This window comes from Schistocerca nitens, chromosome 2, assembly GCF_023898315.1.
Source record: "Schistocerca nitens isolate TAMUIC-IGC-003100 chromosome 2, iqSchNite1.1, whole genome shotgun sequence".
NCBI lineage: Eukaryota > Metazoa > Arthropoda > Insecta > Orthoptera > Acrididae > Schistocerca > Schistocerca nitens.
The window spans coordinates 631,363,065-631,377,936 of record NC_064615.1 but is presented as its reverse complement, the minus strand read 5'-3'; the positions used below and the strand labels follow the sequence as shown (position 1 = coordinate 631,377,936).

Genomic DNA, 14,872 nt, shown 5'->3' with positions numbered 1-14,872 from the left:
CTATGTTGTGCATAAATTTTATCTTGATGTCAAAATCTAAAATGCTTTTAAAATATTAAACTCTGCACTCGCAGTCGCTTTCATCTTTTCAGACATTTGGGAAATGGTGGTGGGGACTCTTCTTTTTTTTAAAAGCTTTAATAGGTAATAAACCATAAAATACTCCAATACGAAAGTTAGAATGCGATGGCCACACCCAAAAGGCGCTTAGTGATACGTTTCGTCAGTTTCTGAAAGAGAAGAAATGTGAAACGCCTGAGGATGGAGAAGAACAAGGAGGAACTCTTAAAGAAATTGGTTCTCTTCAGTCACATTATGGGAGAGCTAGTAGGAAAAATACAAATAATTTAGAGGCAATGAAGCGTCCACTGTGGGCAGTTTACTTTTGCATATTATTCACCGACCAAAGGCTTATGCACAAACTGTGCACAAAAGACTATTGCTGTAAGTACAAACAGTAAAGGAAACCTATTCACATAAACACTCACTGTCAGAACCTGTTATAAATGCAATGAAGCACATAATCAGACTTCTTGCAAACCCTGATTTGTTGAGGAGTGTCTTCATGGCAAAACACAAAATGCGAATGAAAGCCCTAGGTAATTTTAATTTGGATTAGGTGTTCAAACGGACATACTGTGGACATTATGTACTAAAAACAGGTGTCTGTGATGAAGTTTTATGTTTTAATTAGAGAAATAATGGCAGAATTGAAGTGCAGGGGAGAGCTGGTGTAAATCCAGGTGTGTTTACAAAAAAAAAAAAAAAAAAAAAAAAGGCATGTTAAACCATCGATGAGAGCAGGGTCAAGAAAGCTGGCAGATCACTGTCTTAGCAAAAATACAGGCCCGGCAAATTCGAAGGGGAAAGAAGAAAAAGTTGGAGGATGAGGAACATCAGTATGTAGGATTTTAAAATTGAGATAGGTTTATTACATATAGAAATATAAGAAGAAAATCTTTCAATCGCACTTTCTCCGTTTTTCATTTTTTGCAATATTAGAAGCCTTTTCTCAGAAACTATATGCGCTAATGCTATGAAATATTCAGGAGTTATTTGAAACATGTTGTCTCATTGGAAGTAAAAAATATAAAATCCTTCTATTTCATCTTGATTTATAAGATTATACGTAGGAAAAAACTTAATTTTGAATATGTAAAATTCAGAACTCTTCAAATAATAAAATTTTTAATATTTCAATGATCGTAGTTCAGTCGTGTTATAACCTTCTTAGGACCCTACAGTAAAATTTTTAAATTCGTTACACCACTAGAATCCGAGTTACGGTTTTTTATAAAAAGGCAATAAAAAATTAAAAATCCATATTTTCGGCAAAATATTAATCCTGGGTCTTTTACCGTATTTTTCCATTAAAATACAGCTCTTTTTATTTATTTACACAGCATAATTTCGGATGTGTACGTTCATAACTGTGGCTGTAATGATTTTTTAAATAAATGTTTACATTGTCGGCTACATCCCACTTTACGTCCCTTAGGGCAGGGCATGGAACGTGTGGAATTGTAAGAATGAGGGGTTCTGTAGGGAGACTATTATTGAGATGTCCGAAGAACCTGGGGCATAGAGGAACTTGATTCATTGCTGGGAGGTACATGCAGGGGATACGTACAGAAGTGGAAGACGGGACAGAGTAGAGTGCATGGTACTCAACGACTTGTATTGACTAATGAGTGGTAAAATGCACAGGTTGCAAATCCTACTGTTCAGTGCCAGGCCCAGCCGAAGCACTGGCACAGCCATGTTCTTGTTAAAGGATGTTGTCACGTATTTTGATCTAAGTGTTAACCTTTTATTAATCTCGCTTGCACGGTCTAGGAGTATCATCGCTAATTACGGACTCACCAATCTTAATTTCAGTTCTCGGTGTCAAGGTTTATATAGAAAAGAAAGATGCTTTTCAAAGGAAAGCTATTAGTTAGTGAAGAAATAAATACATGAGCTGAAAATATCCAAAAGGGAATGAGATAGAAATATTTCCTGAAAGATGCACACAAAAAACGTATGAAGAAGGTTCCGAGGATAGTGTCAGGCTAAAGGAAGCAGAAGAGTTTAAAAAGTGTAGTAGGCTGGGATCTCTAAAGCTATGGTCCAATAGAGAGAATGTAGAGTAGATATTGACGAAGAAATGTGCCAGAGATAGGGAAGATGATACAGGATAGTGCAGCGAGGAAAAATATTCAGGTACTGTCATCGATAAGTAGTAGGTTTTACTTATGATGCAAATAACGTACTGTTCACTGAGTTGAATTGTAATGAGGAAGAAGCAGCATTTTAAGAATTATAGGCTACAATGATTGTTAAACATGTTGAAGTTTTTGATTGGCAAAGAGACTAGGACAACTGAACCCAAGGCTTGGAGAAGGAAACATTCGGTGAACAGTGGAGTCGACGAACGGGACCAAAAATAAAAATCTGAGCTGTTAGAAGAAGTATGTGGAAGCCGTGAATCATCCTACAATATCTGTAGAAGACAAAAGTATTCGGATACAAGGCTTAGCACAGCTAATATATTAGTGACATGGCTTGCTGTAGCTGTCAGGAACTCGTAGAAGTGCAGTTTGCTCGTCAGCTGTACGAATTATTTTTTATTCTTCACCGGTTTCGGTCGTATCGATCATCATCACAGGAAGAAAAAGCAGTATATAAGATGGAAAAGCAGTTAATTTTTCCTTTAGATGAATTGAAAGTCCTGGAAGTTACAAGATCTTTATAAAACCTTATGTAATCTTCCATGACAGCATAAAATCGGCCTCACAGTAACTCACAAACGGGTATTAAAGAAACAGTGTGACGACTGATCTCACAGTCAGTTAAACAGAACACATGCGCATAAAGGAACTTCAAAGAATACAATCTGTTTGGGTGTTAGCAGAAAATGAGTCGTTGTTTCTAGATAAACTTGATCCGGTGAAAGATTTCGAGTGTCACAAAGAAGTAAGAAAACTTGAGGCTATCAATGTGAAGCACTATCCAAGAGCTGTGTCATCCAGCATGCAAAAAAGAATGAAAGTTAAAGAATTTTAAACTGCGGGTGGGTTGAGGAGGGGGTTAGTTCATCTGATACGATTAGCAGCACTATCACTGTGTTCGCACATAAAGCGATTGTCTACAGAAATGTATTGTCGTTTGAAATTATTTTAAAATACAAGAAGACTTGGACAACATTTCCGCTCGGTGAAAGGAAGCTCACTCTAAATGTGGAGAAATGTGTCGTAATGCACGTAACGAAGGGAAAGAACCCAACAGTGTGCGGTTGCACGATGAATGGTGAACATTTGAGTCTGTCACACAGTTTAATTGTGTGGGGTAACACTAAGAAGCGACATGAAACGGAGCTTATACGTAAAATTCGTTAGAAATTTCTGGGAAAAGTAGTGCACTTGTAAATGAAATCCCATGCAAGACACTAGTTCAGCTGTTTCAGAGTTTGGAAATCTTATCAAGGTGCGGTTGCACGATGAATGGTGAACATTTGAGTCTGTCACACAGTTTAATTGTGTGGGGTAACACTAAGAAGCGACATGAAACGGAGCTTATACGTAAAATTCGTTAGAAATTTCTGGGAAAAGTAGTGCACTTGTAAATGAAATCCCATGCAAGACACTAGTTCAGCTGTTTCAGAGTTTGGAAATCTTATCAAGTATGCAAGAATGCGGGCATCGAACTAATTGAAACAAGCGTTGCTAAGATCGTATTAAGTCGCTTACTGCATGCGGAAGTACAGCAGAGATGCTGGGTGAACTTAAGTGTAAGCAAAGGCGATGTTTTTCTCGCAAAGCCCTGTCATATAAATTTACAGAATCGGTATTCGATAGACTGTGCCAAAGTTCTTCTGCCTACATCGAATATCTCAGGTAGGGATTTTGAGTGTACCAAAGGGAGTGATGTTACAGCATGTATCGAGTTATATAGCCACTTTTCCCTCTTGCTCATAACCCAAATGGAATAGAAAAAACAGGTAATTTAGTGCGATGTACCCTTTGCCACCCACTGTGCGGCTTTCGGAGTACACATGTGCATATAGATGCAGGTGTGGACGAAGACGTAAACGAAAGGAGGTGTCCGATGAGAAAACGTTACCTCTAGGTCTTTGCGCAGCAGGTCGACGCTTGCCGCTGCCTCCACCAACTTTCCGAGCCCCGTGTTCATGCGAGACGCCATCATCTCGATGTTCTCCCTGCGTCCCGTGTAGATCTTCTGGTATCCGTCCAAGAACGACAAGAAAGACTTGGGGGTGACGTACGTCTGCCTGCGGAAGCGCTCGTAGTACTGGATGCATATGTCTGCCACTCCATCGTGCACGTCTCCCATCACTTCGATTAACTGCAACAACACAATGTTTATAGAGTCACAATATACCTATCGCTGTAGTGCGAATTTACATAGTCTTAGTGAAACTGAAACTATGTCTGTTACAATAATAGGAAAAAAAATTACGAGCTGGTCTAAAACGACAGATGCTTTTCTTTTTCATTCCCACACTAGTGGCCATTAAAATTGCTACACCAAGAAGAAATGCAGATGATAAACGGGTATTCATTCGACAAATATATTATACTAGAACTGACATGTGATTACATTTTCACGCAATTTGGGTGCATAGATACTGAGAAATCAGTACCCAGAACAACCACCTCTGGCCTTGATACGCCTGGGCATTGAGTCAAACAGAGCTTGGATGGCGTGTACAGGTAGCTTCAACACGATACCACAGTTCATCAAGAGTAGTGACTAGCGTATTGTGACGAGCCAGTTGCTCGGCCCCCACTGACCAGACGTTTTCATTTGGTGAGAGATCTGGAGAAAGTGCTGTCCAGAGCTGCAGACGAACATTTTCTGTATCCAAAATGGCCCGCACAGCACCTGCAACATGAGGTCGTGCATTATCCTGTTGAAATGTAGGATTTCGCAGATACCGAATGAAGGGTAGAGCCACGGGTCGTAACACGTCTGAAATGTAACGTCCACTGTTCAAAGTGCCGTCAATGTGAACAAGAGGTGACCGAGAAGTGTAACCAATGGCACCCCATTCCATAGCGCTGGGTGGTACGCCAGTATGGCGATGACGAATACACGCTTCCAATGTGCGTTCACCGCGATGTCGCCAAACACGGATGCGACTATCATGATGCTGTAAACAGAACCTTGATTCATCCGAAAAAATGACATTTTGCCATTCGTTCACCCAGGTTCGTCGTCGAGTACACCATCGCAGGCGCTCCTGTCTGTGATGCAGCGTCAAGGGTAACCGCAGCCATGGTCTCCGAGCTGATAGTCCATGCTGCTGCAAACGTCGTCGAACTGTTCGTCCAAATGGTTGTTGTCTTGCAAACGTCTCCATCTGTTGACTCAGGGATCAAGACGTGGCTGCACGATCCGTTACAGCCATGCGGATAAGATGCCTGTCATCTCGACTGCTAGTGATACGAGGCCGTTGGGATCCAGCACGGCGTTCCGTATTACCCTCCTGAACCCACCGATTCCATATTCTGGTAACAGTCATTGGATCTCGACCAACGCGAGCAGCAATGTCACGATACGATAAACCGCAATCGTGATAGGCTACAATCCGACGTTTATCAAAGTCTGAAACGTAGTGGCACGCATTTCTCCTCCTTACACGAGGCATCACAACAACGTTTCACCAGGCAACGCCGGTCAACTGCTGTTTGTTTATGAGAAATCGGTTGGACAATTCCCTCATGTCAGCACGTTGTAGGTGTCGCCACCGGTGCCAACCTTGTGTGAATGCTCTGAAAGCTAATCATTTGCATACCACAGCATCTTCTTCCTGTCGGTTAAATTTCACGTCTGTAGCACTTCATCTTCGTGGTGTCGCAATTTTAATGGCCAGTAGTGTACTTGGCTTAGATTAACTGATTAATATATAATACATATCGATCAACAGATGGTAAGAATATTCTTGAGGATCTGGAACAGTGGTTCCCAACCTTTCTAAGGCCATTATCCCTGTGTACAATGAGACATTAGCTAATACCGCCACCCTTCCGCCGCGCCCCCTCACCCCCACCCCTTACTCACACGATCTGTTGCCCCCTTCCTATCACCAACATTACCACTAACATTAGGACCTAATTAAACTGTAGAATGAAAGACTTTTCTTGTAACACTATTATTTTTAAAATGATGAAAGACGAATGATATTTAGTTTGTGTGTGTGTGTATTTGTTGTGTGTTAGAATGAATGACGAAGGAATTAGTGGTGGATCGCAAGTGCTACCCACAACTCCTTCTCATAAAAGGAAGTTAACTATCCTCAATGAGAGTAGATACTTGTTACAAAACATGCTTCCCCTGCATTACTCCTCTCCATTGTAGCACTTGCTTGGCCTGCACACTGCAACCATATTAAAAAGTCAATCAAGTTCAGATATGTGCACTATACTTTCTGTTCGTAAATCTCTTCATTGCTGCACTGGCAGAAATTAGACGACTTCAGGATGTTTATGCTTTGTCTATAACCAGTCATATAATAACAGTGTTTACAGCACTACAGTAGCCCTTGTGTAGTTACTGCTGTGTCGTGCTGTCATTTTATTCATTTATTTGTTTCGTAGCGAGTAATGAAGCAATTTCTGTGCTGCTGCAGGTACTATCTACAACTTGGAGAAGACATTTTCTGGATATATTTTGCATTTGTTACATATACGCGTCAGTTTTATCATCAGCGATGTACAGGAAAAAGCACAACATATGTGTGCAGTGGGTAGACTATATGCAAGTAACTTAGAAAAACTGTATGCTACTAATTGAGGAAAAGTAATATTTGATAACTTATATAATGAATATTAATTAACACAAAACTACTACAATAAGAAATCAATATCCATATAAGCGAACATTAAACATTATAATTCAGTTATTAGGACACAAGCAACGTATGGATCAGAGTGCATAACATTGAATAAGAAAACTGAATTAAGAGAACTAGAAAAAAGAGAGAGAAAAATACTAAGAAAAATTCTAGGTCCTGAGAAAAACAAGGATAATAGGTAGATTAAAAGGAGAAGTGAAGACCTATACAAAAATACAGAAAAGATCACAGATACAATGAGGAAGAGACGGCTAAAATTTTATGGGCATTTAAAAAGAATGCAAGAAACACGGATTACAAAGAAAATTGTTAATTACGTTAGTAAGCTGAAAAAAACTGTAGGATGCATAGAAGCAGTAAAGAAAGACGCCAAGAAAATAGGTGTCACAGAAGAAATAATACGTGACAGGAATCACTTTAGGCTACTTATAGAAAAAGCAAACTATGAAGAAGATGAGCCAAAACCTCGACCCAAGAGAGTGTGGACAGATGAGCAGAGACGAGCAGTTGGCGAGAAAATGAAGTACTGGGAAGAACGGAAGAAAAAGAAACACCATAAGTCTTAAGTTGTACGCGGTCCATAGCTGGCCAAATTCATAAATAAAAAAAATAATGAATATTGGAGTCTTACAAAATTGTGATAATAGTAATGATCTTTTGAAAGTAATTTAGTTTCGTGGCTGAAACAGAATCGAATCGTTTATTTTTTGCCTCTTAGAAAATTTCATTTTACCGTTCAGGGGGTTATTACCCCGAGACTGGGAACTACTGATCTACAAAATATCATAAAAATAAAACAAATAATACATACACTGAAGAACCAATGAAACTGGTACACCTGCCTAATATCGCGTAGGGTCCCCGCGAGTACACAGAAGTGCCGCAACACCGCTTGACATGGACTCGACTAATGTCTGAAGTAGTGCTGGGGGGGGGGGGGGATGTCACCATGAATCCTGCAGGGCTGCCGTAAATCCGTAAGAGTACGAGGGGTGGAAATCTCTTCTGAACAGCACGTTGCAAGGCATCCAAGATACGCTCAATAATAATCATGTCTCTGGTGTGTTTGGTGGCCAGCGGAAGTGTTTAAACTCAGAAGAGTGTTTCTGGAGCAACTATGTAGCAATTCTGGACGTGCGGGGTGTCGCATTGTCCTGCGGGAATTGCCCAAGTCCGTTGGTATGCACAACAGGCATGACTGGATGCAGGAGATGAGGCAGATTAAATTGCCTCCACGAGCTTGAACAGTCCCGCTGCTGACACGTAGGAGCCATGGGTCCATGCGGTTGCCTCCATACCCGTACAAGTCCATCCGCTCGATACAATTTCAAATGAGACTCATCCGACCAGGACCAGGAAATATGTTCTCAGTCATCAACACTCCAGTGTCGGTTTTGCCGGGCCCAGGCGAGGCGTAAAGCATTTTTTCGTGCAATCATCAAGGGTACACGATTGGGCCTTCTGCTCCGAAAGCCCATATCGATGATGTCTCGTTGAATGGTTCGCACGCTGACACTTGTTGATGGCTCAGCATTGAAATCTGCAACAATTTGCGGAAGGATTGCACTTCTGTCACGCTGAACGAATCTCATCGGTCGTCGTTGGTCGCGTTCTTGCAGGATCTTCTTTCGGCCGCAGCGATGCCGGAGATTTGACTTCTTACCGGACTCCTAATATTCACGGTATACTCATGAGATGGTCGCACGGGAAAATCCCCACTTCGTCGCTCCTCAGAGATGCTGTGTCTCATCGCTCGTGCGCCGACTATAACACCATGTTCAAAGTGACTTCAATTTTGATAACTTGCCATTGTAGCAGCAGTTGCCGATTTAAAAACTGCGCCAGACACTTATCTCATACAGGCGTTTTCGACCGCAGGGTGGTATTCTGCCTGTTTACATGTCTCTTCAGTTGGATATGCATGCCTATACCAGTTTCTTTGGCGCTTCAGTGTAATTACAAAATATGGTAAATTGAACTTGAATAAAACCGCATACAGCTGTTAAGTTATGATTTATACACGACCGGCTTCTGTGCGTAAAAGCAGCATCTCCATGTGGTTCGTAGTCACAGAATCCAACACTATGAAGGGGGAAGTCTTCAACAAATAACAACCTGCAGAACATTACGACAAACATTGTAGGGAATGGGGCACTTGTAGTTGGTTGTTGCGAGCATAAAGCACTGGAGGCCTTCAGCTGTTTACTAGGGGAACATGCAGGGTGTCATCTTGTTCAAGTCGAAGTTTATGGTTAGATTATTAGTGCCGCATTTTACTTTAACACTCTGCAGGAACTGCGACAGGCCTCAAGTCGCCAAAGAGGTGGACTCCTGTGATTTTCCAGGATGACAATGTCTGCCTTCAGACAGGCAGAGGTGGGGGCAGTTGCAAACATTTAACTGGAAACAAATGGTACATAAAATGCGCAGCCCCGCCCCCCAGTGATTTTCATCTTTTTTGACCAGTTCAGAAATCGTATGTGTGAGCAGCACTTTAAAGGTGATGAGGCCGTGACTCGCGAGGTTACTTTTTGGTCGCTTCAGCTGACACAATGATTATTTGTTGGTGGCTTTCAAAACTTTGTCAATAGATGGGATAAGTATTTAAATTTACAGCGGGAGTATGCTGAAAAGGAAAATAAATTTGAGGTTAGTACTTGCAGCGTTGATATCGCTATCAAGTTTTGTGATCTATTTCTTGGTCTAAACTTGTACATTTTTGTCGCACACTTTATGGGGCTTCGGGGAGTATTGATATACGTAGGAAAATGTATACATTATGATTGAACATACTTTTAATGTAAGAGAAACATAGTTCATTTTGTTATCAAGAGACTGATCGTAATAATGCGACTTACTTGCTGCTTGACATTTGGCGAGCAGACGATGTAGAATTCCTTCAGGAAGTGGTTGGAGACGGCGACTAGCGCATCCCGCGGCCATCGGGAGAACCAGTCCATAGTACACCCCGAGATCAGCCCCGGGAACTTCAGCGCCCGTGAGCGGAATTTCTCGCCCACGGGCGAGAAGCACAGCACCAAATGAATGTTGGATCTTGATCTCGAGATGAAGAAATCGTACAAGTTGTCCGCCGTCGGGGGTCTCTTCGGCGCCTTCGCCTTCATCACTGGGATAAGCTCCCCCGTTATCTCGTCTATTTCGTCCTTCGCGAACAAATTCGCCACCTGTGGTGCACAAAGAGCTAAGTAATTTATATAGCCAGCTGTGTAAATCAGTTAATAAACAGAAAAGGGAAACTAAGAAACTCGTTTAGACTATCGTATTTCTGTTGCGATGAAGAAATGAAGCTAACTCGATTCGTGTAAGACGACGAAAAGTTTTCATTGCTCTGTAACAGTACAGTGATACAATTCGATGTCAGAGAAAGCCTATATCAATTTTTGAACACAATGGTCAGAAACTACATGTGTAATGTGCTGCAAATACATAGAAAGAAAGATCCTTTATTATTTAGCTACGATATAGCAGGTCAGCAACTGGAAGCAGCTAATTCCATAAATTATCTGGGAGTAGGCATTAGGAGTGATCTAAAATGGAATAACCATATAAAATTAATCGTCGGTGAAGCAGATGCCAGACTGAGATTCATTGGAAGAATCCTAAGGAAATGCCGTCCGATAACAAAGGAAGTAGGTTACAGTGCACTTGTTCGCCCACTGCTTGAATTCCGCTCACCGGTGTGGGATCCGTACCTGACAGGGCTGATAGAAGAGATAGAGAAGATCCAACGGAGAGCAACGCGCTTCGTTTCAGGATTATTTAGTAATCGCGAAAGCGTTACGGAGATGATAGATAAACTCCAGTGGAAGACTCTGCAAGAGAGACGCTCAGTAGCTCGGTACGGGCTTTTGTTGAAGTTCCGAGAACATACCTTCACCGAGGAGTGAATTAGTATATTGCTACCTCCTACGTATACTAGGCGAAGGGACCATGAGGATAAAATCAGAGAGATTAGAGCTCACACTGAGGCATACCGACAATCTTTCATTCCACGAATAATACGAGACAGGAATAGAAGGGAGAACCGATAGAGGTACTCAAGGTACCCACCGCCACACACCGTCAGGTGGCTTGCGGAGTATTGTTTACGCAATGATTTTTTACCTCAATGACAGTAAAATTTTATTGTTTTAATTAACAGTTCGTATACTAAGTGATTATATATATAAATGAAAAGACTGGCAAGGTGCCAGTGGGACTCGCGCTCCGAGAGTTCCGTAAATCCATCCCAGAAATCGAGAATCTCGACGAGTAATGCCTGTTATCGACATTCATACTGGCAAGTTAACTGTCTCGGAAATTCCAATTCTTTCTAGCATATTTTAATTTTGCTTTGAAATAGGATAATATATGACAAAATAAATATTTTTTCCGTGTGATATAATAACAAATTAACAATTTTCTCGTTTCTCCTCTTACCTATACAGCAAAACCTTGCTTTCTGCCAAATTTCATGATTCCAGGTCAACGGAAACTGTCCCATAGGTTTTGATGAGTGAATTTGCGACTGTCAAAATCTGTGACACAAACGGTCGTTTCCTTTAATAGCATTCGCTTAGATGATTCAGTATTCTTGCGCTGTCAAGGGATCATAAACCTTAGCGCGTGGCATAACTTTCTACTTGATACGTCTACGTGTTCCTCAGAAAAAGGGGTCTTAACAGACAGCCTGTCAGAAAACTAATGACAAAAAATTTAATTACAGATTAACAGTTTTCGCATTTTTTTTCCCCTTTCGTTGTACTAAGAAATGTTGCTTCTTGCCATATTCCATGACTCTAGGTCAACAAGAGGATCCTGTAGGTTTTAATGAGTGAGTTTTCGAGAGTCAAAACATATGACATAAATGGCCATATCTTTTGATTGTACTGACTTAGAAGCTTACACTTATTACATTGCGAAGGGGCTTGCGTGCCTCAGCGATGCACATAGCCGTACCGTAGGTGCAACCACAACGGAGGGGTATCTGTTGAGAGGCCAGACAAACGTGTGGTTCCTAAAGAGGGGCAGCAGCCTTTTCAGTAGTTGCAGGGGCAACAGTCTGGATGACTGACTGATCTGGCCTTGTAACACTAACCAAAACGGCCTTGCTGAGCTGGTACTGCTAACGGCTGAAAGCAAGGGGAAACTACAGCCGTAATATGTCCCGAGGGCATGCAGCTTTACTGTATGGTTAAATGATGATGTCGTCCTCTTGGGTAAAATATTCCGGAGGTAAAATAGTCCCCCATTCGGATCTCCGGGCGGAGACTACTCAGGAGGAAATTGTTATCAGAAGAAAGAAACCTGGCGTTCAACCGGTCGGAGCGTGGAATGTCAGATCCCTTAATCGGGCATGTAGGTTAGAAAATTTAAACAGGAAATAGATAGGTTAAAGTTAGATATAGTGGGAATTAGTGGAGTTCGATGGCAGGAGGTCAGGTGAATACAGGATTACAAATACGAAATCAAATAGGGATAATGCAGGAGTAGGTCTAATAATGAATTTAAAAAAATAGGAATGTTGGTAAGCTACTACAAACAGCATAGTGAACGCATTTTTGTAGCCAAGATAGATAGGAAGCCCACGCCTACCACAGTAGTACAAGTTTACATGCCGACTAGCTCCGCAGATGACGAAGAGATTGATGAAATGTGTGATGAGAATTTAATAGTCATTGGTGACTGGAATTCGATAGTAGGAAAAAGAAGGAAAGGAAACGTAGTAGGTGAATATAGAATGGGGATAAGAAACGAAAGAGGAAGCCGCATGGTAGAATTTTGCACAGAGCATAACTTAATCATAGCTAACCCTTGGTTCAAGAATCATAAAAGAAGGTTGTATACATGGAAGAACCCTGGAGATATTGAAAGGTTTCAGATAGATTATATAATGGTAAGACAGAGATTTAGGAACCAAGTTTTAAATTGTAAGACATTTCCAGGGGCAGATGTGGACTCTGACCACAATCTCTTGGTTATGAACTGTAGATTAAAACTGAAGAAACTGCAAAAAGGTGGGAATTTAAGGAGATGGGACCTGGTTAAACTGACAGAACCAGAGGCTGTAGAGAGTTTCAGGGATAGCATTAGGGAACGATTGATAGGAATGGGGGAAAGAAGTACAGTAGAAGAAGAATGGGTAGCTTTGCGGGATAAAAATAGTAAAGGCAGCAGAGGATCAAGTAGGTAAAAGTACGATTGATAGTGGAAATCCTTGGGTAACAGAAGATATATTGAATTAAACTGATGAAAGGAGAAAATATAAAAATGCAGTAAATGAAGCAGGCAAAAAGAATACAAACGTCTCAAAAATGAGATCGACAGGAAGTGCAAAATGGCTAAGCAGGGATGGCTAGAGGACAAATGTAAGGATGTAGAGGCGTATATCACTAGGGGTAAGATAGATACTGCCTACAGGAAAATTAAAGAGACCTTTGGAGAAAAAAGAACCACATGCATGAGTATCAAGAGCTCAGATGGAAACCCAGTTCTAAGCAAAGAAGGGAAAGCAGAAAGGTGGAAGGAGTATGTAGAGGGTCTATACAAGTGCGATGTTCTTGAGGACAATAATATGGAAATGGCAGAGAATGTAGATTAGAATGAAATGGGAGATATGATACTGGGTGAATAGCTTAACAGCGCACAGAAAGACCTAAATCGAAACAAGGCCCTGGGAGTAGACAACATTCCATTAGAACTACTGACGGCCTTGGCAGAGCCAGTCCTGACAAAACTCTACCATCTGGTGATCAAGATATATGAGACAGGCGAAATACCCTCAGACTTCAAGAAGAATATAATAATTCCAATCCCAAAGAAAGCAGGTGTTGACAGATGAGAAAATTACCGAACTATCAGTTCAATAAGCCACGGCTGCAAAATACTAACACGAATTCTTTACAGACGAATGAAAAAACTGGTAGAAGTCGACCTCGAGGAAGATCAGTTTGGATTCCGTAGAAATATTGGAACACGTGAGACAATACTGACCGTACGATTTATCTTAGAAAATAGATTAAGGAAAGGCAAACCTACGTTTCTAGCATTTGTAGACTCAGAGAAAGCTTTTGACAATGTTGACTTGAATACTCTCTTTCAAATTCTGAAGGTGGCAGGGGTCAAATACAGGGAGCGAAAGGCTATTTACAATTTGTACAGAAACCAGATGGCAGTTATAAGAGTCGAGGGGCACGAAAGGGAAGCAGTGGTTGGGAAGGGAGTGGGATAGTGTTGTAGCCTATCCCTGATGCTATTCAATCTGTATATTGAGCAAGCATTAAGGGAAACAAAAGAAAAGTTCGGAGTAGGAATTAAAAACTATGGAGAAGAAATAAAAACTTCGAGGGTCGCCGATGACATTGTAATTCTGTCAGAGACAGCAAAGGACCTGGAAGAGCAGCTGAACGGAATTAACTGTGTCTTGAAAGGAGGATATAAGATGAACATCAACAAAAGCAAAACGAGGATAATGGAATATAGTCGAATTAAATCGGGTGATGCTGAGGGAATTAGATTAGGAAATGAGACGCTTAAAGTAGTAAATGAGTTTTGATATTTGGGGAGCAAAATAACTCATTATGGTCTAAGTAGAGAGGATATACAATGTAGACTGGCAATGGCAAGGAAAGCGTTTCTGAAGAAGAGAAATTTGTTAACATCGAGTATAGATTTAAGTGTCAGGAAGTCTTTTCTGAAACTATTTGTATGGAGTGTAGCCGTGTATGGAAGTGAAACGTGGCGATAAATACACTCCTGGAAATGGAAAAAAGAACACATTGACACCGGTGTGTCAGACCCACCATACTTGCTCCGGACACTGCGAGAGGGCTGTACAAGCAATGATCACACGCACGGCACAGCGGACACACCAGGAACCGCGGTGTTGGCCGTCGAATGGCGCTAGCTGCGCAGCATTTGTGCACCGCCGCCGTCAGTGTCAGCCAGTTTGCCGTGGCATACGGAGCTCCATCGCAGTCTTTAACACTGGTAGCATGCCGCGACAGCGTGGACGTG

At 41.5% G+C, this 14,872-nt stretch overlaps 1 protein-coding gene across 1 annotated transcript in view; it reads right to left on the bottom strand.

Annotated features, from left to right (window-relative positions):
- Nucleotides 1-14,872, bottom strand: part of LOC126235215 (dynein axonemal heavy chain 8-like) — a 570,318-nt gene that overhangs the window by 225,053 nt on the left and 330,393 nt on the right. The window contains exons 28-29 of the mRNA XM_049943945.1: nt 9,715-10,041; nt 4,102-4,344 (exon numbers count right to left, since the gene is read on the bottom strand). Of these exons, the coding sequence (XP_049799902.1) occupies nt 4,102-4,344; nt 9,715-10,041 (570 nt within the window). The remainder of the gene's footprint in view (nt 1-4,101; nt 4,345-9,714; nt 10,042-14,872) is intronic.